Here is a 25,576-nt window from a genome sequence, read left to right on the forward strand (position 1 = left end):
TTGATAAAAACAGTTTTATATATTGAGGTATATTCAGCAGTAAATTTCCAAGTAATACCGTCTAAGTTAAGGCAATGATCATAAATAAATACTCAGATAAAATTATTTGTTATTCATAAACTTATGATATTTTGTCATAAAAATTATGTGTATTTATTATAAACAACGGAAATCAGGTGAAAAATTGACTCAAAAGAAAACTGCAATGGATGTGTTAGATTTAGAATACAGTTTTTACTTGACTTAAACAAATTCTTTTTCATTTATGGAGCAAAGAAAGACTATATCTCTTTTTTTTACATGCACCCGCATCTGATCATGTGTTGCTGTAATTTTAATTCTTAATTGGCTAATTAAAAGTGCTTAAGAAATACTGCACAATTAAAGTTGCAACAAAAGTGTATTACGAACTATAATGATCAATGTCCCATTACTCTAACGAAGTCAAAAATATTATTTCTATCAGTAATTATTGTAAATGATAGATTTGATACATTTACATATATCTTTTTCGAAATTAGATGACTCTTCTTCACGATTTAGTTTTTAGAAAATTAAGGAAACGTTAGGTTCACGATTTCAAGTGTAAATGGATCCGCACGAAAGATTCAGCCACATTACGAGAATGAAACAACTATTCAAACAGATTGACCCTGTACGACATTTTGAGTTGTTGACATTAGGGCAAAGTATGGTGTAAGCATATTTATATGCTTGATGCAGATAAAGTGCTTCAGTGAGCTTCCTTGCACAATTAAATAATGTAAAAATGATCCACCTAAACTAATTCGAAAATTAAACTATGTAAATGTCGTGTTCAAAGCTCAGTCTTTGAGCTACTTGAATATTTTGGCTTTAGCTCCTCAATCCGCTTAATGAAGTCAGACTTTTCAATACACCCCTCGCAAGATTCATCCCAGTCATTCAAAATTTTCTTGAGGTCACGTACCTTTAACTTCTTCAAATCTACTGTATTCAGATCTATTTGTTTCTCTGCAACAAAATGACAATTTGTCCATATCGCGAAATTCTATTAGGTGATTCTACACACCTACCCTTAGGGGAAAAAAAACAAACTTAAAAAAAGGCTTACCGTAGCGCAAGTCACAAATCTGAGCATCTTTCTTCTTCAGCTTCTCGCATATTTTGTCAGCTGGCATTGACCATGAAAGAGGTTTGCTTAATTCTCCTAAAATGCCAGTAGCTGATTCTTTGAGACCACCCATGTAGTAACACTGTAATCATTGGAACAAGGTTGTATTTATTTCTTTTTGACGTTATTCCAAAATAGTTTAAACCGATATATATAAAATTACTTACGAATCTATTTTCCTTTAATTTGGTACCCTCACAGTAGTTTTTGAATGCCTCTTCGATCTGTTTAGGATCTTTTTTAACATCATCGGTTAATGTATTTGCAAATTTAGTTACAGTGGCTATACACACTGAAATACAAAAAAAAACAGTATATAAAATTTCATTTTTATAATAAACTATTCTAAATCAAATTTTATATATTCTACCTTCACAGTCTCCTTCCCTTAGTGCCTGAACGCTATATGTTACTCCTATGAGTAACAAAGATGTGAATATTAGTGCCCTATTCATTTTGGTTTTTGTGCAATCTGCAAAGTGAGTACAAATCTTATGTTAAGTTTTAACGTAATACATTGAAATTTTACTGGTACTATAGTAACATGGAAATGCTAAGTGATGTTAAAAACAAATATTCAAAAAAATATTCATCGCAATAAAGCAAACAATCATTATTTAAAATTATACCCGACTTGAACAAGATCATTACAAGGCAATAATTTTATAACTCAAGATGAGAAATATGCAAATAATGAAATGGTTTCCAAACATCGTGAAAAAAGTGTTATCAGTACTGCAGTTCAAATACTCGTATCGATATCAAATCCATATCTGCTTATCAGACTATGAAATAGTAACACAGAATATCATAAAAATAGGTCAAAATTAGCGAATCTACGTTTGAGATATAAATATTACGAACGTAATAATTATTTGTAATAAATTATCGCGAAGTATGGAATACGAACCTAAAGACTAATCGTTATTACTTTCAATCACTTTATTGGCAGGTAGATAATTTAGTAACGTGGACACCACCGTACTTTCTGGAGACAGCACGCAACGTTAATTTACCGTTTTGCTTCGCGTTTTCCTACAGCCCACGACTTTATACACGTTGGATTCTGTCAAAACCCCGGAATCCCAGCTGGCGAATTCTTATTGGCTACACCGACCGCTAAGGCTGGCATCTGCCGGCACCACAAAACGCTTTCCTATTGGTGACCGCGTGAATTCGAGAACTTTAAAACCGCATATGCGTAGAGAGGTATAATTGCCGACATGGCGCCACGCCGAGATAATCGAGCTAGTTCCAATCCGACGAAATCCTATAAGAAAACTTTGAAGAATTGGCTAAGAAACAATCTTAAATGGGATCAAGGTATTTCATTGCTGACGGATCCGAAGAAATTGCCAGTAATTGCTGGGCTGCTGATCCTGCTTGAAATCGTTGTGAACGCTTTGGTTATCGAAAATGTGCGGTACACGGAGATAGACTGGGTAGCATACATGCAGGAGGTCGAGGGTGTTTTAAATGGAACATTGGACTATTCGAAACTGAAAGGCGATACTGGGCCGTTAGTTTATCCTGCTGGATTTGTCTACATTTTCACCATACTATACTATGTTACTGGGCGCGGTACGCAAATCAAATTAGCACAATACTTTTTTGCCGCTTTGTACATTATTCTGCTGATATTGGTCTTTCGCATCTATGCCAGAAGTAAGAAAGTTCCACCTTACGTTTTAATTCTCACATGCTGTACGTCGTATAGAATTCATTCTATATGCATTCTGAGACTCTTCAACGATCCAGTGGCAATGGTGCTACTGTTTGCCAGTATAAATGCATTTATTGATAATCGGTGGTACCTTGGTAGTATACTTTACAGCTTGGCTGTATCGGTCAAGATGAATATATTATTATTTTCACCAGCTCTTCTAATTGCATATTTGACAAATCTAGGTTTCATTAAGACAGTAATACACTTGTTTATATGTGGTGTAATACAGTTATTATTAGGACTACCCTTTTTGCTTGTCAATCCAGTAGCATATATTATGGGTGCCTTTAATTTGGGTCGAATCTTTGAGTTCAAATGGACTGTTAATTGGAGATTTTTACCAGAAGATATATTTGTTAATCTATACTTTCACATCACTTTGTTAGCTTTGCATTTGATGGTATTAGCATATTTTACACCAAACTGGATTACCTATATGAAGTCTTATGCAAAATTAAAATATGTTCAGAAGGGCATAGAACACCAGATGACTAAGAATACAAAAGTTGACATGAGTACTGTTAGTCAGTTATTCATTTTTCCATTATTTGCTGCTAATTTTATAGGTATTGCTTTCAGTCGATCATTACATTATCAATTTTACATATGGTACTTCCATACTTTACCATATATTGTATGGTGTACTCATTATGAAACTGTTACCAAAATTATTATATTAGGAATTATTGAACTGTGTTGGAATACATATCCGAGTACTATTTTTAGTAGTGCTAGTTTACATCTGTGCCACCTTGCCCTTCTGTATGGTTTGTATAGGAACAAAGTCAAAAGTACAAAAGTGGAATAAAGACTTGCAACGTGCGGTAACTTATTTACGTTTTTGTGTGCAGTTTGTAATATATTGAGTGAAATCTGTGTTCACTGTATCATTGTTCATTAAAAAATAATTCATGTCAATTTTTTAAACGTGGGAAAGTACTTCTTTATACATACGTATTAGGAGAAAGTAGTATAATACTATATTGAGGAATGTTAGATGAATAATAATAGTTATCAAAACAGCTTTTCCAAGAAAAGTTTATTTTTGATAATATTTGTAGATAGCCTAAGAGTGATATTAAAATAAATGCCAAATTTAGATTACACTTAAGAAAATCTTGTGATATTTCTCAATTTTCATTAACTTCATTTATTATATGAAGTAAGCAATGTTACACAACATGAAAACATAATATGTAAGATTGTTATTTCTAATTACCTTGAACTTAATGTGTAACAATATAACATAAATCATATGTCTGAATTATAATTTACATCACACTCCTTTTCTGAGAACTCGTATTTTAGAATAAATTTCATCCCAATCTAAATAGCATCCAATGATTCTTCTTTTCTTATCATTGTCATCGTCGTATCCCGTTCTTCCGTGAACTAACCGTCTATTATCAAAAGTTAATATCTCGCCTAAAATAATTTCATAGATAAAACATTTATATATCACTCGCACCGACGTCCGATTATATCTTCAAACTTACCTTCATTCATTTTGAAAAACACTGTGTTTTCTTTGCTGTATAAAAGTCTTGTGAATATACTCATAGCCTTGTACCATTCTACAGCTTGTTCCAAAGGTACATTAAAGTGACTATCCCGTTGTGGTTGACTAAAGTTTACTTCAACAATATCTCCAAAATCATCCTCGCTAAATAATGAAGTTCCATGTGACGATAAGATCCAATTTTATTAATTACAACACTTATTTTCATCGTAAATTTTTCTTACCATAATACTGGCGCACGATTAATACTATGAAAGTGATTTCCATCTTCTTGACCGATATCATTCCAATCCACATATGTCGTTGTCAATACTTTATAGGTTTCAGGATCATTCTTTTTCAAATACTCAGCCACATAAAGACAATCCGTAAGCTGAGTTTCTCCACCAATACTTGGAGTTTGAACTAGGCAGTGTAATAAGATTACCTAAATAAAAATGAATTTTCTCTGTCGTATGTAACTTTATAGTATATTACACAAAATTGAACGATTAGTTATCAATACACGTACCCCTGGCGTGTAATCGTAATATGGTAAATCTGTATGCAGCTGCAATGGAGCAGCTAAATAGGCCACGTTCGTTGTGACGCGTCTAGCTTTCACGATAAAGCGTTCTCTAAAAGCATAATATACAATTTTATTGTACAGGCTTTTATCGATGTACCATATAGCAATATACAATACTGTACATGATTCAATTTCAAAGGAATACACGTGGATTGTAGACTGTACGTAGTGAATTTGCAATAGCGTCCTTTGTGATAAATATTAATATCTTTAGTATTCATTTTTTCATTTACTTAAAAAAAAATATAGTCTTACCCGTAATGTGTTTCTCTAATAAAGGCGACACGGTGTCCCAATTTTTTACTGCTCTCTATATCATCCGGTGTACCAGTAATAATTGAAACACCATACGTTGTTAAAGCGTTCAGCCACAATAGCAATGTGTTATTACTGAAATAAAATCGTACTTTTAAAATAAATTCTTTACGAAATATTAATTGTAAATTTATATCATTGGCCATATTATTATGTTTAATTTAATACTGTATTACAGAAACACTATTTGGAATTTAAAGTGAAAGCAATTAAACACATCTTATTAATATACTTACTCTGTCATGACATCATTGTAATCAAAAGTTTTTAAACATTTTTTAAAATCTTCCGCGTTCCATACTACTCTGTTGAATCTATAACAGTCCTTTCTATAACGTGTACGTTTTTCCTTCGTAAATGATCTTTCAATGAGCCATGAAAGAGAGTAAGTGCTCTTGTGATTGTCCGACCACTCGATGCTTAAATCAGTCTCCTTTAATTCAACTGCTAAAGGTATTGTATTAAAATCAAAATGACCCCAATCAATCGTGCGAGATTGTGACTCTTGATGAAAACAATTAGGGCACTGGCAATTGTCCCGAAGCCACACACTTGGAAATTTTAAAGGACCATTTTTTGTGGAAATAGTAATAATATCTTTCGAATTAAACATAGCGGCGGATTCGCTCTAAGAAATAAAATATTCAATCTTAATAAAAGAAAAGAATTAGTTTCGATTTAAATCGATAAATTCTAATTATATTTGCATTGTACACCCACCTTATTCGAGACCACGTCTACTTTAATATTTTTTAAATTTCGTACATGTACTGAACACAATTGATTTATGCTCGGTAAAATAGTTTTCAATAAAGCACTATTGGTTTTATGGTATCGCACTACGGGTATAATAAATCCGTTGAAGAAATACATTATTTCTAAGCTGTTGCGACTTTCACGAATATCGTAGAAAGACTGGTAACTTTAAAACGCGGGAGAAAACTGGTCGACACATAAAAGTGTTTGAGATAGACTTTGCACATCTTTGACGTTATATCTCTCTGTAGAAAACGACACATAAAAGTGTTTGAGATAGACTTTGCACATCTTTGACGTGTTATCTCTCTGTAGAAAACGTACTAATTCATATTCGTATTATAGGGAGATTCTTGAATGCACAAAATACTGATTACATACTGAATATTTCGTTTCAGATAACTTTTTGAAAATAAATGTGGCACGTATGGTGGCATATTTCTTATCACGTTGTCCATTTTTTTTACCCAATTTCGTTTTTTATGTGACCTCGCGTCTATTAGTGACACAGTGATGTCATATAGACGTCCAGACGTACTGTTCGACAAAGAACTAGAATCTACATGAATTTTTGTAATAGAAAAATCAATTATTTGAAATATATTACAATCGTCAATCAGAATAATGCGGTTTTATTTTTTAACACACTAAAGAAACTTTAAAGCATTCGCCTAAAGCGAAAATTTATGTACAACAGTTGGATTTGACGGATTTTTTTTACTAAGAAAAGGTGCTCTATCTATTTTAGAAAACTTGTTTTTAATTAACTAACAAATACAAATGTGCAATAAGTTTACGCTTACTGTTTTTTGATATCAATGAATTTAAGAATCGATCAGGGTCGATACTTCGAGAGTCGATATTAGTAGCCAACAGCGCTCTGTCGTCTTCGATACTTAATCCAAATTCAGTATGTTAAATTAAGGCTCGATGGTAATGAAACCTAATATGTGAACATTATTATTAAACTAGTAAATTTACATTATGCGACGTAAATTATTATTTTGAGCTGTAAAAGTAGTATATTTGATAGGAATGCAGAAATCCTAACCTATAACAGTGTGTTATTTGTTATGTTTCAGATGCTCTGTGCGAATTCTTTAAAAAGAAATTGCGTTGCGACGCCTGTCAATATCATCTTGAAGGCTAAATATTCTCGACGTAATCATAAGGATACAAGTTCTTACAAGGTTGTAAAATCCAACAGCGAACCCGTTGACGGTAAATACATTCTTTTCTTCTTTTCAACAATTGTTTCTGAGTATTTTATATAATTTATAACTTAACCTTCATGTTGACCTTAGTATACAATGCTTGTATATGGAAACATGTCTTGATAATATATTATATTGTGTATTGACTTCTAATTATGGTTTTTGTTATTGTAATATTCAGATGTTGAAAATAATGTATTTGGAGTAAGTCCTAATTGGGAACTACTCCCACCAAGAGGCTTCCGATTTTATCTACCAGGAACAATAGGTCCTGGATGGCTTGATGCATCTACAACAGCTCAAGTGGAGACTCGTTCCTTCGTTGTAAATACTGGTGATGATATTTTGTTGGACGGCTTAGTTAAAGATGCAAAGAGTTATGAAGCACCTATCGACGAGTCTCAAAAACAGCATCCCCTTCTCCACTGCACAGTGCAAGAATGTCCCATGTTGCTAAGAAAGGGCATTATGGAATTATTTCCTGGCTGTGTGGAGGTCAACTCTCCGCAACTATCAATAATAACGATTAGTCAAAAAATGAATCGTAAGACTATTAAATGGAATAGGGAAGCTGAGACTGAGAAGCTTGCGAAATATGTAAGTATATCAAACCAAAACAAGTTTCATTGTCTCCGATACCTTGAACCATCATTTAAGCTTGATGTCTTATTTGTTTTAGTTCCTTTTGGCAGCATCAGACGTTTGCACCAAGCTTAAATTAATTGGATATTGGGCTGATTTTATTAATCCATTTAGTGGACAACCATATTTCAACCCACATAAAAATGGTACGCTATACAAGACGGATGAACGTTTTCGTTGCTTAGGTTTCCAGATACAGGAGAAGAACCGTTGTAAGGTCATATCACATAGCAGCAATTCAAATAACTTTGTTGGTAAGTGTCCAGAGAGCTTTTATATTGAAAGCCTAAGGTGCTATTTTTATGACAGAAAATACTTATGATACATCATGTGATTCTGTTCTTGGATTGGCACAGCCCGTTATGCCACAATTAAAATATAGAACTCACTATACAGGATCTCTCTAATTCGTACTTCTGTTTACAGGAAGTCTTTATACTACAGCACCATCAAACATGGAATTCTTAAAAGAGTTGATGAACGATATTAATCAATAATGAAATGTAATAATTTCGTGTATATGAGCGAATTATGAGTCTGCTGCGATGTTTATTAGTCGTCGATATATAATAAAAGAGGAAGTGTAGTCCTGTACTGTAACACCGTTGTTAGGCTTGATCTACAAAGTAGTCTAAGGATAATCGCGGTGACGTTGATTATTAATGTAATATGAGTAGAATTATTTATATTAATTCAGTTGCCATGATACTCCACGTTCCGGCTGAGCCAGGGAAGTTTTTCAAAATTATTTAATTGCAGTGTTATTCGGACATTACTGGAGACTATTTAACTATGCTTAAGGTGAGAATGTCGTGCTCTTCATTTTACTCTCTTGAATACTGTATGTCTTGTATATAAGATCAACGTGAGACACGTTACCTTATTTTGGACAAATAAATAAGGAAACCAAGAAAAGAAATTTTAGACGTAAATAAAAAACAAGTACTTGTACTCATTAAACATTCCTCATCATTCCAAACGAAAAGAATTGTCCCTATCATAAATCAACTCCCACTAATAAGATTCTTTCGAGATTTCTTTAGACCAAAATGTAATTACTCTACTAGTGGTACACTGACTTGTTCGAAGGTTTAAAGTCAATATAAATTAGTTCAATAAATTATAACTATTATCTTAGTTGCTTATCAACTCGTGAGCCTATTGTATCCAGGTCTATTGAATAAGAGAACAAAAGAACGAGAAGAAATGGAGACAGCAGTTACTTTTTAATTCGTAGATCATTTTTAATTGAAGTACACAAGGTTGTTTGATCGAGAGACAGTACAGTAGGTCATTACGCAGCGTTTATATAATTAACGCTTATCGGAATTGTTAGTATTAGTAATAGTAATAGTAATAGTAGTAGCAGTAGTAGTAATAGTAATAATAATAATAATATGATGTTATGTAATTAATTACAGGATGACAACCAGTTACACATATATGTATAGTAGAAGATTAACGGTAAAGAAAAAAGCGAGTCACGAAATAATGCTCCAATCATTAATATCAATCATCGTAATGGTATTGGCTAGTCGAGTTAATTTTTTTAATGAAAAAAAACTTCCTTCCGAATGCATTTTTCCAAGCTAACGATAGTTCGATAAAGTTTTCTCACTATAAATAGCGAGAAAGACTAAATATTTTGTGCTCTTATTTTTTGTTACCTTTTCCCTCTGGGACGTTTAGTAACGAAGTATTTCTGGCTTTAGAAAACAACGTGTATAACCATTCTTTAAGCATCAGATAGATAGTTCCCTTGTTCAACAGCGATAATTACATTGTTCAAAAATGTCGAAAATAACCTAAAAATGTTTATTTCGTCGACTCGCTTCCTCCTATGACTTCGTTCCCTTTGTATGACACTGATCAATTATTAAGAGACATAACAATACAAATACGATACATGTATAGTAAGTCATGAGATAAGAAAATTGATTGGTTTGATTGATTTGACAATATTACAATGTACAGCGAACATCGACTTAAAAAAATTGCCTAATACGCTAGGCTATGGTCCGCAGATATCCGTGTTTTCTTATACAATATTTTGTGTGTGTGTGTGTGTGTGTACATACGAATTTTATTTATGTCTGATCGTATCCTTTTTCATACATTGTATATCTATACCTTTGTCATACGCATAGATATATCCATATACAGTATACATATATGTATATATTTTAAATAAGTACGACTTAACGCCGATAAGATCTCTTTAGACGCAAAACGACTCGTCTATAAATAAATTACGAGTGACGAATCGATTTTTTCAATTTTACTTATTATATTTACTTTTTCCGTCTCGATAAACGACGACGCGTAAATTCGTCTTTGACGCCTATGTACACACGTCGCGTACATGTATGTATATAGATCCGATTCGATCGAAACACATGTACATACATGCGATATGGTAGAGAGCAAATATTCAATGTAAAAATTGCTAAGGGGTATTGCTTGCAAAAGTCAATTGACAGCAATCAACAATTGCCTAGAGCCATTGCAAATAGAATTGCACAGACGAGCAAATACGAGATCATAAAGCGTCATCACAGACACTGAATAAACTTCCTTTGAGAATAGCGAATCGGATTTATATATATATTTTTTGGAATTTCTGGTACGCTGATTTCCCTTAGCTTTACCAGCTTCGATAACTGACATACAGACGCGAGGTGCACCGCTCTAAGAATATTATATTAAGGCTCGTTCACATCGCACGCGTATATTTTCAGTACAATTCGCGCTGATTTTTCATCGTTTTTTATTGCTCGTTCGAAATTTGCGAAAAAGTCAATTTATCTAGTCTTCCGTAAAACGTGATAATCAGACAGACGTAATAGCTTGCCACTTTCGTAACATAAACTTCTCTCTCTCTCTCTCTCTCTCTCTCTCTCTCTCTCTGATATATTATATGGTCGTGACGCTTCAATTATTTTACCTGTCCCGTCCCACCATCACATCCTATTAAATGACAGTAATCGAGTCACTTTACTCTCGTCCCTTGCTGTTTACCCGTGACAATACAAATTTTCAAGCTTTTCCGCCTGAATAACCGCGTTGCGTTAAGCTTTCTCAGCCACCGTAATATATTGACATAATCACTCGATACAAATTACTCGTATGCGTCGTCATTTATTTCCTTTAACCCGTGTAACCCGTTAAAATGGATATTCAATTAATTTTTGTTATGCTTTTATTCTTTTTTTATCATCCATTCTATTCTCTTTTGCACGACACAATCGATCGGAACTTTCAAGCAGCGAACGATAGCTGAAGATCTCGTTAGACATACTGTAATAACTGTATACTAAGGCAAGTTAAGTCGAGGAGTTTCAATTGAAAGAATTGGTCTGAAATTTTCAAGCTAATTTTCATATTTCACTAGTTTCTGAATTTGCCGATGCGTCATCACTCTTCAAGTTACTTCGCGAAACTGGAACGTCATAACAAGCTGTCCATTGTACTGGAATTGCAGTGTAACACATTCGACCTCATTAAAGATACCTACGAACAGTGCATATGCATTCAGGTTTATTTTATCCTGAGATTTATTAGACGATAGTGGGATTTAATTATTTTATCCAGTGCAGATACTGTGAATCCGATATTATCGTCAAATACGTGTATACTCGATTCCCGAATAAAATGGAAAATTCATAGGAGTCCTCTATATTGAAAGCCATGTATAAATGGTCCCGCAAAACTAGATTTCACTCCTGTGCAGCGTATGGCTTTTTGAAATTAATATTTTCTCCAACGCGGCACGCTGGATCAACCAAAAAAATGGGGAAAGAATTTACTTCGCGACCGACATTGCGTCAGGCGACATGAGACATGAATTCCCTCTTGTCCGTGACACGAAAGGTAAAGTAGAAAATATTTGTTTTACGTGGGGCCACTCGAGTACTCGTGTTTACATGAGTATGGTTGCTGTACTTACTGATATACATACAACGGCAGTGCAGACAGGATACTAGTCGATTTCACAGACAGAATTGCTACGAGAGATGGAGATAATTTGAAAATGTGCCTGGAATGCGTCTACGGTTCACGTTGAGATATTTCTTTTTTGTCACTTCGGTTCCTCCTCTTTTTCACTTCCTCCGTGGTGAGTTACCTCTCGCAGATATAAGTTTGGATATTGTCAAAGGATATAGCAGTTTTCCCAGGTCCAATCGTCAAATTAGGAAACTCAGGGATACTAAATCTCTCATTGGTCAAATTTAAATATTTTCTGACACGCACGACTCTTGCGGCTGTCGCGAGAACTAACCTTCGTTGCTACTGACACGAGACGTTTCTATGTTTTACTCGAAGGTTAAATTACCGCAGATAAAATCTTGTTTGTGTTTACGATTGTTGCCTGATCTTCGTGCTTGAACATATTAGATGCTTATACGTGACAATGTTGTCGAGTGCATAGACAAAAGCATGCCAGTTGATGCTTACATCAAACCCGTCCTTTGTTTAATGGCGCTCGCTTGCGTCTATGGGTTCATTGTTGTTTATAGTGCATCGGGATTACGGTATCTTAAAGGTCGTATATGAAGCGGTGAGATTAGATTAAGCAGACACAGGACTCTGCTGGAGTAGAATGGGATAGGTAAGGCTTTTGCTGGTTGGTTGGTTGTTTGAATGGCTAACTGATCGAGTTCATATAAAAGCCAATATCCCTGTTGGACTACGTGCAATCCCCGTGGGAAAACATCTAACGGTATTTGCCTCGGCGAAATGTGCTTTAGAACAATATACGTCTATTCTGCCGATAAGCCATATATCGATTGACTACGATATTTTTACAGATGGCAAATATAAACCTGTCGATTCATTACTCGCGGAGTACTGTCAAGCAAGCTGGATAAGGTTTTGTTGAACTTTGCAAAAAAAATTCATGTAAAAATCAAGGTAAGATTCAGATTCGTCTATGTAAATGTGAGCGATTCAAAGGATTGTGTAAAATTTTCATTGGTTCATCCTTGCCGTTTGAGGCAACGGAAATTCATTAATGAACGTTCAGTATTTCGCATTAACTATCAGGCTGCCGTGTGAAATATTAAACGAGAAATCGACTGGTAGCTAATGATCGTTGTCACGTATTCTAATCGCGTGAATCATGGGGAAAATGTCGGGTGTGACTGAATGCAATTCTTTTGAAAATACGGTTTATACAGAGGTTCATTAATTTGCGTCTCGTTAATCGACTTCCGACTAGTCGAAAAAAGAGAAGCCATTTCCTGTTACCGCACGTTGCCGGGTCGATGCGGGAGTTTTCGAAAGCGTAAAAAGCTTCGCTGTTCATACATTAAACCTTTTCAGCTTCATTTCCTTCGCTTGGTCATACAAAAAAATACTCACAGGACGGTTTACAAAAAGAACCCACTTGCCCTGTTTCTTATTAACAATTAAAAATGTCATTGCCCCGTATGATTTCTCTTATTAGTCCCTGGAAGCACAGTTTGTCGACCTATTAATTACTAACGTCCTTAATTATTAAGTATACTGGGTAGTACGTCATAACCTTAAAATAAAATATAATTGCAAGCTGCGCTTACATTATATTCACACTTTTATCTGGAATAATTGAAAAAAAAAAACCGAAGCTGTCAGTTGCATGCAATTTTTTAACGCGTAACGTGGCTGTCAAGAAATAAGAAAATATATACAAATATACGTGCAACTCTTGTTTAATAAAGACAGTTCCATTAATTTCGTGTAACTTATAATTTTCGTGATTGAAAATTCAAAATGGTCGTTGACAGTCCCCGGTCTCCTCAAGGTCATGTCGATTTAACCCAAAAGGACAAAAGCTTAATAAAGTCTGACAATAATTCGAAAGTCTGCGCAAACTTAGTAGACTATTAAGAATTTACGTTCTAATTGAAAAGGACAATCGTCATTAAAACTCCAATGTCCATACAATTAATTATTTACCCCTCTTTCGGTTTCGCTTCCTCCATAGAAGATTTTAATGCCGAACTCGTATTTCAGCTCGAGCACAGACTCGTAAGTATCAGTAGCAATAAGAAACGGGTAATACGTGTACGTAGTTTTAGTATCGCCATGGTAGCAAAGAGTATTTCATCCTTGGAGTTTCCGCATGAAAGTTTTATTGAATAAGAATGATGTCGGCGTGTAAAGGGATTTAGAGGGAAAACTTTGAATATCTTTTTCTTCTTCTTCTTTCATCCTCCTCCACATCCTTTAACATTCACGTACCAGCCTATCCGGCATTCTACACTTCCAGTTTCGCTCTAGTGGGTTACTAAGTTTCCGGATGAATTTTCAGCTTATCCAAGCGTCGAGCTTTATCCCTCCCCTTCACTCCCTACATATGTAGCCATATAGAAGGAATCTTATTCGATCGATGCAAAGGTACCCTTCTTACACAAAATCATCCCTCCTTCCCCTTACCCTCTTGCGTATTAACATATAAATCTCAAAAATGGAAACGAATTAAATGTGGCTCTTTCGCAAGAAACAAAAGATATATATATATATATATACGCGTAGATTGTGTTTCGTTCTCGTTTCTACATCCTGGAAAAAAAAAGTGTCCTTGTTGGATAAAATTCGCGTGTCGTGAATGAATAAAGTTCCATTATCCTGACGACAGGATTCCGCGTAGATTGTGTTTCGTTCTCGTTTCTACCTTCCCCTTACCCTCTTGCGTATTAACATATAAATCTCAAAAATGGAAACGAATTAAATGTGGCTCTTTCGCAAGAAACAAAAGATATATATATATATATATACGCGTAGATTGTGTTTCGTTCTCGTTTCTACATCCTGGAAAAAAAAAGTGTCCTTGTTGGATAAAATTCGCGTGTCGTGAATGAATAAAGTTCCATTATCCTGACGACAGGATTCAATCCGTCTTACTAGCAGCATTTGTGTCACCTGTCACTTCCGCTGATACTTCCTACAATTCTTAATTGAATTTTCTTCGTTTTCAACAAGAATATGGGTAGCTCGATTATTGTTGTCTGCTAATGAACTCTTAAAGTATTTTCGTGATTTGAAAGCGAAACGATTACGCGTAAATATATTAAATGAATATTTAATATGACGTTACGTATTTCAACGAAGGACTAGAATACGAGCCACGGGTGAACATTCTATTCATTTATTATTAAATTTCTCGTGTAAATAACGCGAGACCCAAATGGACGTGCTTGTAAATCGGAGAGAAAGGACTACGACGACGTGTATTTATTGTTCACGGAAAAGTTTCGCACCTCGCATTATTATTTCTCATAGCTGCCACATGGACTGTCAGACCTCATATTTGGTCATTACGGCTGAGACCAAAGCGAAATAAAGTACACGAATTGATCGTAACGACTCAATCTCGTTCGTGACGTATGTACTTTTCGACGCTACGTCGAAGCTACGTACGAACGTGAACAATTGGCCGCATGAAATAATGAAAAGTAAAAAATTGCATGAATAAAAAATATTTTTCAAAGTTCAAACGTTCCGTCGGAAAATTGATTTCCTATACGTATACGACGACTCGCTGCCGTGTTTCAATTTTCGCAAAATTCAACCTCGCCATTTAATATGTACATTCTTTTACGTCATTCTGGTATTATCACGGGATGACTTTTCCATTACGTGAATAGCGATTAATTGTATTTTCTTATTAAAAATCCATCGGAAACCCTTGGCTCTTTCTCGTTCAATTTAATTCACGTTCGTCGACACGTGGTCGGCCATGATTTCTTCATCTAAAATTACACAGGTAACGCAAAGGTTGATTGAAATTGCCAATTACGATTAAACGATCTTTATCGATCGTGCCGATGGTGAAACGTAGTGAAACCTTCGCGAATATAGTTAATGGCGGATATTGCCTGTCAATGGCGTAGGGAGAAAAGGTAATTAAGTCAATATACACAGGATCGATATCCTTGTCAAAGGATAACAAGGATCTCCACGCATGCCGTCTGAACAGTCCTCGAAGCTTCACACTACGTTCGTCATGTACCGTCGCTGCGGGAGACACGTCCATCCCTCACAGGAAGACTGGGGGAGTCTGTAAGTACCGTCCTCTTGTTGACGTGCAAACACATATTGGTAGGGAGACTCAATAGCGAAAGCTAACAACCTTAAGGACAACGACGTGCGGACACGAGATGAATATTTTTTGGACGAGAGACCGAGAATCTCCTGAGGGAAATTCCGACTTTTTATATTTGCCAAGGACATGTTTTACATGAATATCCGGAAGAAAAAAGAAAAAACATTTTTTTTCGGAAATCCAAATTTTTTATCACCGTTCACGTCTCAGTGAAAGTTCTTATAACATTGTTACAACGACTTTCATTATTCTCTAGGGTCTTTAATCTTCTCCTTTTCTTTTTTTTTTATCAATTTAGACCTCTGTCTCGATCATTCGTACCAAAGAGAATTTTTTGTCTCCAAGCACTTATTCGGGATTGGAAATGAAAATGGTTACTTTTCGTATAACGGTTTCGTTGGTCATGGGCAATAGCCTTAATGCCAACGTTAAGCGAGGAAACTAAGAAAAGCAGTGAATGAGGGTTAAGAAAAAGTGCTGAGTGACGGAAACGATCGTTTAGGCATACGAGGCTGCAGGGACATAGGGAAAATGAGCTAGTGTGCTAGGATTTAGGTTAGGTGTCAAAATAAGGCAGGAAGCGCGTGAAAAAAGTTTATAAGTGTTTCTGCCGTTATTTTCATTCCCGCAAATTCGTGCCGCGAAGCTTTTAACTTTCCTTTCGAATGACGTCACGCTCGAAGATAACCAGCGTGTTCCGCGTTCTACTGTTTCAATTTATTAGATGTCTCTCGGTCCTTGAGAATTTCGTTCTGCTCGAGCTAGATAGGATAATTCCGCGTTCCTCGTGTCCTGGGAAAATGTTGCTTTCTCTTTGATGTTTCATGCGAGCGGTAACGACGCGTTCAATAAAAGTTCTCGGGAGATTATTGGGACGAGCGAGAGCTGCGCTCCTCGTGTTATTATTGTAACGCTCGTTCGTGGCATTTCTCGACGGCGGCCTTTGGACTGCAGGAGATATTGGCGAGCCGCGGTAAGGACAAAGGGAGGCAGGTAGGTCGACTTAACCTATATTATTTCATTGTTCGTCTTAAAGAGAAATTGCGTTTGCTGGAACGCGTCATTCTTTTTTTTTTTTTTTCTTTTTTTCTCCGTATACACACGCGAACGTGCGGCAGAACGGAAACCACGTTACGGTTTGATCTGTCGCCGTGAAAAAGTCTCGCGTCTTGTAGCCGCGAAGGGTGAATAAATTTACTTGCGATATTAAAAAATGTTACGCCCGAAACCGCCGTCCGGTCTTTTATTCTCTTTTGAGGGTATACTGGATTTATTTAACTCGGGAGTTTCGATATTTTTTTTGGCAAATTACAAATTTACATGTGTACCCGGGGGACGACCCTGACTCTCGGCGGTTTTTTGTCATAATATTTGTTCGTGTTACGGGGTGTATTTTTTTTTTTTTTTTTTTTTAATCGATTCGTAACAAGTATCTCGCAAAAGCAATAATAAAGAATTTAATTAAGATTATACGTCTGGTCTCCGTAATGTCTATTAGTTACGTAAGCGAAGTGGAATAACAATGATTAGTAACTGTCTTATCTGCCAATGAGGGACCTTAACGAACCCACGGTACGGTATTATTATACGAATGAAAAAGAACGAAAATCAAGACATAACGAAGCTACCTAAAAGAGAAGTTTGATTAATTAACCGTAATCATTTTTACGCTCGATTTTACGCTCGTGTCTGGTTTGTATGGCTGCTACGTAAAAGAATAACTGAAAACCGGTCAGTTCGAACGAAAGGTACGAGCTAGTGAAATAAACAACCTAAATTAGCACTACCGTGACAAAGTTGGGTACGGCAAGATAAATATGACGAAAAAGGGTTAGGATGCTAGGTAAAAAAGAAAACTGCAAAAACTCATCGACAAAGGTTATATAATAACATTAAGAAAGCGATGGGATCCAGAGTATATAACAATAACTTTTTTTTTTATTTACATCGATAAAATCGGACATTCGAAAAGTTAAGGGGACGAGCGTGAAAACCTCGTCACGTGAAAAAAAAAAAAACAGAAAACGTCGAGTATATTTTCTTAATGCAGAGGCTCGAAGAGGCTAAGATTATCAGGAAGGGAGAAAGTTTTATAGTTTTAGGTCATCCGTATAGTCCTATCATCCCCATGCCATTTTGCTAGGAGCCGTCAAGCCATAGTAGGTAGGTTATAACATACCACCCTGTATACCTACCGTCCCACTCTTCTCAATCATCCCCGAATGATCTACTCGAAAATCCTCATCTCGCTTCACTTTCAGTTTAGAGGCAATCAAAATAATGGAACTTGAAAAGTAACGTGCTCGCCTTTTGTAATAGCTCTGTGATGGGTAACGTGAAGAGGCGAAACTTCACGGACAATATTAGACTCGTTCAATGGGAAACAGATGGCAGCACGGTATGTCATTGGCTCTATGTTAGGCATCGAAATATAGCATGGACTACGCGATCCCTACTTGAAACTCCTGGAAATGTTCGCTCGAACAGACAAAGAGGGAGTGAGGTGGCATCCAGTAGCTGTCCTTTTCTAATGCTCCCATTGGCTACGTTTTCTATACTCTCGTAGTACGGCTGCTGATTAGAAAGAGACAGGGCTTAGCCGCCACCAGTCGCCATCATTTTCTATCAGCCGACCGCCTTTCCTATGCTTGTACGTATTCCATGCTATACGTAGATGGGGACACCCTGTACCTTTAGCCAGACTTTGTTATTTCTGACTCGACTTGTGAACTTCAACCAACCAGCTGGATCTGCCCGTATGACGATTCAGTCTCTGTAACGCGGGAAGTGAAACTATTTCGTCGTATCTGGCCGACGCCATGTTGATGTTCACTGGTGCGAATGAAACGTTGCCATTCGCGCGTATCAAATACGACTACCGGTTTCTCTATTCTCATTTATCGTTGTCTATTAATTTCTTTTAATTCACTTCTCACACACCTCCCTCCCTACCCTCCTTTCTTCTTTTCTATATTTATTTTATATACAACTCAAATAGCCTAGCAGCACGTGTCAACTGGCACCGCTTTAAACCTTCGTTACGTACCACTCGTGTATAAGTCATGTCTATAGGTACGCACTGTGTTCCCCTATGAAAACCCTCTGTGTTCGGCGTTTCTCTTTGATTTCCGGCGCTGCGTGCAATGATATGAAAAAGAGCGGCGTCACGCCAGTTTGATAATACAGAGTCCACAAATATTTTACAATATTTTTTTTTTTTCGTATAATTTTACGATTCTTAGTAAGTTACGGGTCTGGCTGTATGTCCGATCGTTCTTGAAAGCACCCGTAGATGTAATCACGAGCCACGTGGTTTAAAAAAAATATGTATAGGACAAGTCCGGTAAAAAAAGAAAATTATGAAAAATTTTGTACAAAGGGACGATTGTTTTTTTTGCTTGTTCAAGGGAAAAATTTACATGACTCTCCGTCACGGTATCCCAATGATGATATCAGTTCATATATTTTTTTATATACACGAGCATCGATCGTATACGTAATTTTGAATCGGCCTTGGGATAGTTGGCGGAGTTGGTTTCTAGAATTGTTAATGAACTCGTGGGATAATTAATTATTCAACTAATTAATTCAAACTGTCTAGAGAGCATACAGAGCAGCTTATCTCGAGATACTTTGTTTAAAAGTCTCTGGCACACACATTTTCTCCCTCTCTTCCTCTCTCTCTCTCTCTCTCTCTCTCTCTCTCTCTCTCTCTCTCTCTCCCCCCCCTCTCCTCCCACCTTTTTCTCTTTGAAAATTTTGAAAACTCGCAAAACTTTCACGACTTATCTTTAACTATTAATAGTTATACATACTACTATGTGATATCTCCATGATGGCCTAACGATTCGCTCTAGGTATTCGCGTTAGTCGAATTATCACGTTTTCCCTGGATATTCCAAAAGGCAACATACTATAGTTTCCTGTTCTTATTTTTTAAAATTAATTTACTTCATTCATCATACCATAAATTTAATTGTTCATTCGAACCTTACAGCTTCAAAGCGTTTCCTGCATTGTTTTACGAAGAATCCTCGACGAATGGAATTATGCGTAGTCACTGTCAATGTGGATTTTGCAAAAGTATTTTTTTTTAAATCCAATAATAACAATTACCTTGATACACGAGGATCATTCTTTTTTAATCAGAAGACACGTCGAGTACGTTGAAAAGTAAGTTTATAGTTTTCAGAATGGACCCATTGACGTCCGATCTTTTTCGTTATATCAAAATTGAATATATATACATATATATCAAGAACCGTAAAACATTTGAGGAAAAGATCGTGTCGAAAATTGGGCTTCATCGTTTTATTATTAAATAACGAAAAAAGTGAGTAATACGCTCGTTATACCTTGTCGGCCTTCGAAACTTTTAGCATAATATATACTTGATCCACTCACCATTAACTAACGGGATAACGTACCGTGAATTACTTGAATTCCCATATAGATTATCCTTTCGTACAATTACGACAATCGTATTAGGATTATATTCGCTATATACATAACGCATGTATATCGCTAAAGAATTAATCGCGTGTTAACAGCTGTCCTTTATCGTTGCTGTCCGGCACTACTCGACGATAATTTGGTCAAAGCATTTATTTTTTATTTAGCATCAGCACTTTGGAGGATATAAGAAAATATGAAAAAAAAAAAAAAACACGAACGCGGTCGAAAAATTGTCCGCTTACTTATTACGAGTAATGTTTTTTTTTTTTTTTTCCTTCTGTTTAAGATATAATAAAACCGTGTTTCTCGGCGATGGAAAAAGAGGGCGTAATAGGAATCATAAAGAAAAAGTCAAGAGCGGCAAAAGCTCTCCGGGGAGTCTTAAAGTGTTAACTCTCCGAGTCAGCCGACAAAAAAGACCGTTAGATGTCACGAATGCAACGTACAATATTTTTAAATTTATTTTCAAATTTTTTTGACGTTTCCAAAAAATGCTATTTTTTTGAAAAAAAGAAAAAAAAATTATCAAGCCCGCGCACTTTTTCCACATCGATCCTGGATTCGAGGTAACCAGTTCCAATGTCTCTTACGGGCGCGCTGATTTATCCCCTTCAATGGGATGGTCGTGTGTTTTCGGTTACATCGATAGATGGCATTCATGGCCATAAAGGTGGGTGCACACTGAACGCGCCCGATAATTCGACCCGGGCCTTTACCCCTTCGTTGTTATACTAGTTTTCACGCTTGGACGTTCACTTTGTGCGCGCATCGGTTACCCCCGCGGCAAGTCTCGCGGAATGGCCGTACGTCCCGTGCCGTATGATGCCCCACCAAAGAAAAAGATAATAAAAAAAAAAGTAAATTGGATGAACCCGCATCACTGAGAATTCGTCCTAAAAGAGACGCAGAAAGTGGATTGGCAAGCTGTACCAAAAGTATTGAAGAAAAAATAAGTATCACCACCATTGTCAAAAAAGAAAAACCGAAAGGGCCGACTTGAGCCACCGGCCATTTTGTACGTTAAAACGAAACACGGCGATTACAAGCTAACGATTAGATTGCGAAATATACATTTTTTTTTGTCCCCCTATCGGTTAGTCTTCTCTCGTGGAATCTGAAGGATCCGCCATAAGGGCACTGACAACACTACACGCCATCGATCACGTACCGAAGAACACGCGTAAAAGGCAATTTCTATGTCGGCGACGCGATATCGCCAATCATTCTTTTCCTTCCATTTGTCTTCACTTTCGTTCGACTCAGTGTATAACAGACAATATAACTCCCGTGTATTTCCATCGCCAGTACGATTTTCGCTCCGACGGATCTCGAGAGCCCGAAATGACCCGAGTCTACGCGACGGATACGATTACTCGTAAATATAATAGCGGTGAAGTTAATATTTAATATAATGACGATAATGATAATAATAAACCATACTATAGCGGATCGAAAAGCCCTGGCTGTACTTTGTACCTATTTTCTTTGTGTAGAATTATTACGACAAAGTGCACAGGTGATACCTGCGTATATCTGTATATATGTATACTCGCATAGGTATGCTTGGTGCATACGCACGTAGCACTGATATACGTTCGCGCACGTATGAATCGTTTGCGACAGGCGTATTCGAAATATCAATAATTTATTTTCTAATAAAATATTAAAATGGCTTCGCATCGTTCAACGGATTTTAACCTTACGCTCTAGTGGACCTCGTGCACGCGTCGAGTACGATGTACCTAACCGTTATTTAAGTGTATTTGAATATTCATCTAAAATTGCTTTTTTTTTTGGATTCTCATTTTCAAATTTCAAACCCGTAGTCAACCCCCCCCCCCAATTTCCCTTGCTCTATTCACGAATCCACGTGACGTATCTCTATCTTTAATTGTAAGACAAAGCTCTGCGAGACTCGTCAGGCGCGAAGTATACAATTTTCTCAAACTCGTGTTTGACTTCGATCGATTAGAATTTCTAACACTTTGATACGGGACAGCAGCAGCAGCAGCAGCAGCAGCATAAACCGTCGAACAGATAAAGACCCGTTTACAATCCCTTGTTCTCTTATTCGTAACAAATATTTATCGATTATACATTATTTACTCCGTTCCTCGCGACGTACAAAAATTTGTAATGTAAAAAATCGTGTAAATTCACACGCGCTCGTGGACGCTGGAATTGTAAAAGTTTTTCTTTTTTTTTCTAAGGATATACAATAATATATATGTATAATAATATAAGTCGTGACAAGACGAGCGGTACCGAATATTCGTTATACGCGTTATAATTAGGTGCGAGATTGTTTGCAATAGTAAATAACAATTCGCAGATAATTATACGAACGTTTTGTATTTTTTTACAGAAATTTCAGGTCCGCTTCGTCCATCTCGATGACAATTAACATAGGGTCACCTATAATCGAAGCGTATTCAAAATGGGTTACTCTCTTTCTCTCTCTCTCTCTCTCTCTCTCTCTCTCTCTCTCTCTCTCTCTCTCTCTCTCTCTTATTTCGGATTAAAAAATACGGCGGGAATGATTTTTGTGCAGCGGCTGTGCTAATCTCACTTTTCTCAATCTCCGATCACAGCTACGCAACTGACAGATGTTTCGTCACGTTTTAAATAGTATAATCCTAAATCGCTCATTTTTTTTCACATTCTTTGTTACCTTGCTTTCGTAACGTTTTATTAATCGAATTAAGCGTCTCTCTCAACGTTTTGGCTTATCATGACCTCTTCGTATTGTCCTTCCTAGCAAAGAAGCTCGATCGGCCATCCTCATCGTCATGGTCCTCTCGTGATAGTTCTCGAGGCGTGACGTCAGTCACGAATATTCGTGAATATCATCCGCGCGGTAAAACGTCGACAACGAGTGATGACGTCATTGAAATATCTCATTGTCAGAAAAGCATATGAAAAATTTCCCTAGAAATTCCCCAGACTCATCGAACCCCCCCGTCGGGATGATTCTGAAAATGTTGTCCGGACAAAAGTACAATTTGTTACGTCCAAAATCCAGGATTCACGTAATCAGAAAATTCGATAACGCATTGCGCGAGAACATTCTGGAAATTCTAATGGAAACTATCGGAGCTAACTTCACGTCGCTCCGCAGTACATATTTCGGTCTTGTCCCTCTCAGTCTTCAGATTTTACAGGACGTGCAAGTTTTCGCAGCTCTTCGACTTACTGTCGCGCGTCCATACCTTGTCCAGTAAGCTTCTAACCCTTAAGCTCGCACTTGTTCCTTTTCCGCGATACTTTTTCGGCGAGTTGTTCTCCGAGCAGGAACCCTGCGGAGATCGGTTGCAATTCTTTCGCGATCTCTTACGCGAAGTGTCACGTGTCCTGTCGGAATTCTCAAACTTTAGCCGTATCTGAGTCAACAGTCCCACTAGGAGTTCGTCCACGTTGTGATTGATGCCCACTGAGGTCTCGATGAACTTGCAGTTGTATAAGGTCGCCATTGACTTGCCCTCTGCAACAGGTGGGGGTCACGCAGGGCCCTTTTCATTTTTCGATTCAATTACTCTACCGGTCGGTTAGACCCTTGGTGTACTCGTATGAGTATACGTAGGAAGACTTTATTCGAATTATAGGGACACACTGTATATATGTATATACTTATGTATACATATTTTAGCACAGGAGTGCGCATCATGATAAATGATCGCGTAAATGACATTTATTTATTGGTCGAATTGAAGTCATTAAAAAACTTTAAGAGTTTTCAAATAAATTACACGAAAGCTTTCTTGCGTGAAATATTGCCGTGTCTCAGTGATCGAGGCTCGAGTGCCAAAAGAGGCTGAGTTGATCAGGGTAATTTTTTTTAGGTATTCAGGATCGAACGATTCGAGAAAAAATCGGGAGCTATTTTTCGAAATAATTGTTTGTGCAATTTTTTTTTTTTTTTGAAAGTTGCTACATCGATATCCCGGATTTTACGTTATTTAGGAATTTTCAATGAAGATTTACCTTCGATCGAGACAGATCGACTTCTGACGAGGTCGACCTTGTTCCCAACGAGAATTACGGCTCTGGTAGATACGTAGTCGCTGTTCCAGAGTGTCTTCAGGGCAATTTCGGCAACCGTGACGGATGTTTCGTCAGTCGTCGAATATACGACGCAATAACCATGAGGCTCGTACGAAGCTATAAAGTTTTCCGGCTGCAAACAACAAACAGGCACAGCTCAAATCCGAGGATCGTGCGAATCTACCGTTCGGGCGAAATGAGATGACAGGTAAGGGGGGAATAAGGATTGGGTAAAGCTGAAAACATACAGAGACAGTACCGCAAACCGTACAAGTGTATGCTTTAAATTTTGTAAACAATAATATATATAAATATATATATATATATATTATATGTATATGATATGTATATGAGACTTAGGCCTTGACGGATTTCATATAGAGATTTCCCAAAGGATATTTACCACACGTCGTCAAGCATAAAATATCATCGGACCTGATATATTTGAAGACACTGACTTTACCTGGCCGCAATAACCTCCGAGCCGGCTACTGTCAGATTTCATTGGACGACAAAGAAAAATAAAGATGAAATTCTCGTAGAGTTTTATCAGATAGTACTCGTGTTCCGTTTTCTGCTTTTCTCCTTCCCTCGGGCTCACCCGACTTCCCGTTACTCCAATTTCGATTGGCGCGTCACAATGAGTTATCGAATTCTCTTGGCAGATAGTAGACGCCCCTCTTTCTCCTCTCTTGTCCCCGAAAAGTTGGCTAACCTAAGAGCCAAAAGGTAGACGCTGCTGCTAATCGTGAGTCCTTCCGCTAATTCGCAACGGAAGCTCGTGGCTCGATGCACTATACGTCGGACGAGCTCTTTCGCTAACTTCCCGTCCGTGTCGATTCGTCTTTTTACCGCCAGATGTCCTACACCACTTTTTCACGTTTCCCAATATCCGATTCTGTATGCTTTCTATTAGATGTCTTACCGGGGGGATAAACTTGTCCAGGACAAACTTTAAAGTCTACTCGACTGTCACTGTTTTATCGACTTTCCTAAGTTTCACCGTAATCTCGGCCCGGTCGGTAATTTTATACGTTATTCGTATCTATCGTACAATTTGAAGTTAGCCGCCCGTCGGCTTAAAACGTATATTAGCCCAAC

General features: G+C 36.9%; 5 protein-coding genes across 14 annotated transcripts in view; 2 read left to right on the top strand and 3 right to left on the bottom strand.

Annotated features, from left to right (window-relative positions):
• LOC107264742 (mesencephalic astrocyte-derived neurotrophic factor homolog) lies at nucleotides 1-2,291 on the bottom strand. Of its 3 annotated transcripts, none has more exons than XM_015733320.2 (5): nucleotides 2,170-2,291; nucleotides 1,524-1,625; nucleotides 1,321-1,445; nucleotides 1,094-1,235; nucleotides 1-993 (listed from the first exon to the last, which is right to left on the bottom strand). In XM_015733320.2, the coding sequence occupies exons 2-5, from the start codon at nucleotides 1,606-1,608 to the stop codon at nucleotides 818-820; spliced, it is 528 nt and encodes a 175-aa protein (XP_015588806.1). In that variant the 5' UTR covers nucleotides 1,609-1,625; nucleotides 2,170-2,291; the 3' UTR covers nucleotides 1-817. The 3 variants fall into 3 exon arrangements, with proteins under 3 accessions (XP_015588806.1, XP_015588805.1, XP_024937764.1); XM_015733319.2 differs by having other exon boundaries at nucleotides 2,064-2,229; XM_025081996.1 differs by having other exon boundaries at nucleotides 2,085-2,222.
• Nucleotides 2,292-2,349: 58 nt separating this feature from the next.
• On the top strand, nucleotides 2,350-3,782 carry LOC107264738 (lethal(2)neighbour of Tid protein). The gene has a single exon (XM_015733313.2). The coding sequence runs from the start codon at nucleotides 2,377-2,379 to the stop codon at nucleotides 3,685-3,687; it is 1,311 nt and encodes a 436-aa protein (XP_015588799.1). The 5' UTR covers nucleotides 2,350-2,376; the 3' UTR covers nucleotides 3,688-3,782.
• LOC107264741 (methylmalonic aciduria and homocystinuria type D protein, mitochondrial) lies at nucleotides 2,610-8,853 on the top strand. Of its 3 annotated transcripts, none has more exons than XM_015733315.2 (5): nucleotides 2,610-2,734; nucleotides 7,120-7,258; nucleotides 7,433-7,848; nucleotides 7,931-8,147; nucleotides 8,320-8,853. In XM_015733315.2, the coding sequence occupies exons 1-5, from the start codon at nucleotides 2,720-2,722 to the stop codon at nucleotides 8,388-8,390; spliced, it is 858 nt and encodes a 285-aa protein (XP_015588801.1). In that variant the 5' UTR covers nucleotides 2,610-2,719; the 3' UTR covers nucleotides 8,391-8,853. The 3 variants fall into 3 exon arrangements, with proteins under 3 accessions (XP_015588801.1, XP_015588802.1, XP_015588803.1); XM_015733316.2 differs by lacking the exon at nucleotides 2,610-2,734 and adding an exon at nucleotides 6,830-6,970; XM_015733317.2 differs by lacking the exon at nucleotides 2,610-2,734 and adding an exon at nucleotides 6,904-7,028.
• On the bottom strand, nucleotides 4,006-6,212 carry LOC107264740 (gamma-butyrobetaine dioxygenase). The gene is made up of 7 exons (XM_015733314.2): nucleotides 6,002-6,212; nucleotides 5,518-5,909; nucleotides 5,222-5,356; nucleotides 4,910-5,015; nucleotides 4,623-4,825; nucleotides 4,376-4,542; nucleotides 4,006-4,304 (listed from the first exon to the last, which is right to left on the bottom strand). Exons 1-7 carry the CDS (start codon nucleotides 6,152-6,154, stop codon nucleotides 4,156-4,158), a joined length of 1,305 nt encoding a protein of 434 aa, XP_015588800.1. The 5' UTR covers nucleotides 6,155-6,212; the 3' UTR covers nucleotides 4,006-4,155.
• A 259-nt stretch (nucleotides 8,854-9,112) lies between the features above and the next one.
• LOC107264809 overlaps nucleotides 9,113-25,576 on the bottom strand; it is a 99,823-nt gene continuing 83,359 nt past the window's right edge. For 5 of the 6 annotated variants that reach the window (XM_025081985.1, XM_025081984.1, XM_025081981.1 and 2 more), the window contains 3 exons: nucleotides 24,416-24,608; nucleotides 14,549-23,915; nucleotides 9,113-14,299 (listed from right to left, as the gene is read on the bottom strand). In XM_025081985.1, coding sequence (XP_024937753.1) covers nucleotides 23,590-23,915; nucleotides 24,416-24,608 — 519 coding nt within the window. In that variant the 3' untranslated portion in view covers nucleotides 9,113-14,299; nucleotides 14,549-23,589. The remainder of the gene's footprint in view (nucleotides 14,300-14,548; nucleotides 23,916-24,415; nucleotides 24,609-25,576) is intronic. The other variant, XM_025081982.1, reaches the window with a different exon arrangement.

Source organism: Cephus cinctus, unplaced genomic scaffold, assembly GCF_000341935.2.
Source record: "Cephus cinctus unplaced genomic scaffold, Ccin1 Ccin1_scaffold0191, whole genome shotgun sequence".
Taxonomy (NCBI): Eukaryota; Metazoa; Arthropoda; class Insecta; order Hymenoptera; family Cephidae; genus Cephus; species Cephus cinctus.

Coding starts and splice junctions, on each gene's coding strand:
- LOC107264742 (XM_015733320.2), bottom strand. CDS start 1,608: ATGAATAGGGCACTAATATTCACATCTTTGTTACTCATAGGAGTAACA. Junction 1,446..1,523: donor AAGGGAAGGAGACTGTGAAG/GTAGAATATATA, acceptor TTTGTATTTCAG/TGTGTATAGCCACTGTAACT. Junction 1,236..1,320: donor AATTAAAGGAAAATAGATTC/GTAAGTAATTTT, acceptor CAATGATTACAG/TGTTACTACATGGGTGGTCT.
- LOC107264738 (XM_015733313.2), top strand. CDS start 2,377: ATGGCGCCACGCCGAGATAATCGAGCTAGTTCCAATCCGACGAAATCC.
- LOC107264741 (XM_015733315.2), top strand. Junction 7,259..7,432: donor CAACAGCGAACCCGTTGACG/GTAAATACATTC, acceptor TGTAATATTCAG/ATGTTGAAAATAATGTATTT. Junction 8,148..8,319: donor CAATTCAAATAACTTTGTTG/GTAAGTGTCCAG, acceptor TTCTGTTTACAG/GAAGTCTTTATACTACAGCA.
- LOC107264740 (XM_015733314.2), bottom strand. CDS start 6,154: ATGTATTTCTTCAACGGATTTATTATACCCGTAGTGCGATACCATAAA. Junction 4,826..4,909: donor ATTACGATTACACGCCAGGG/GTACGTGTATTG, acceptor ATTTTTATTTAG/GTAATCTTATTACACTGCCT. Junction 4,543..4,622: donor AATCGTGCGCCAGTATTATG/GTAAGAAAAATT, acceptor TTCATTATTTAG/CGAGGATGATTTTGGAGATA.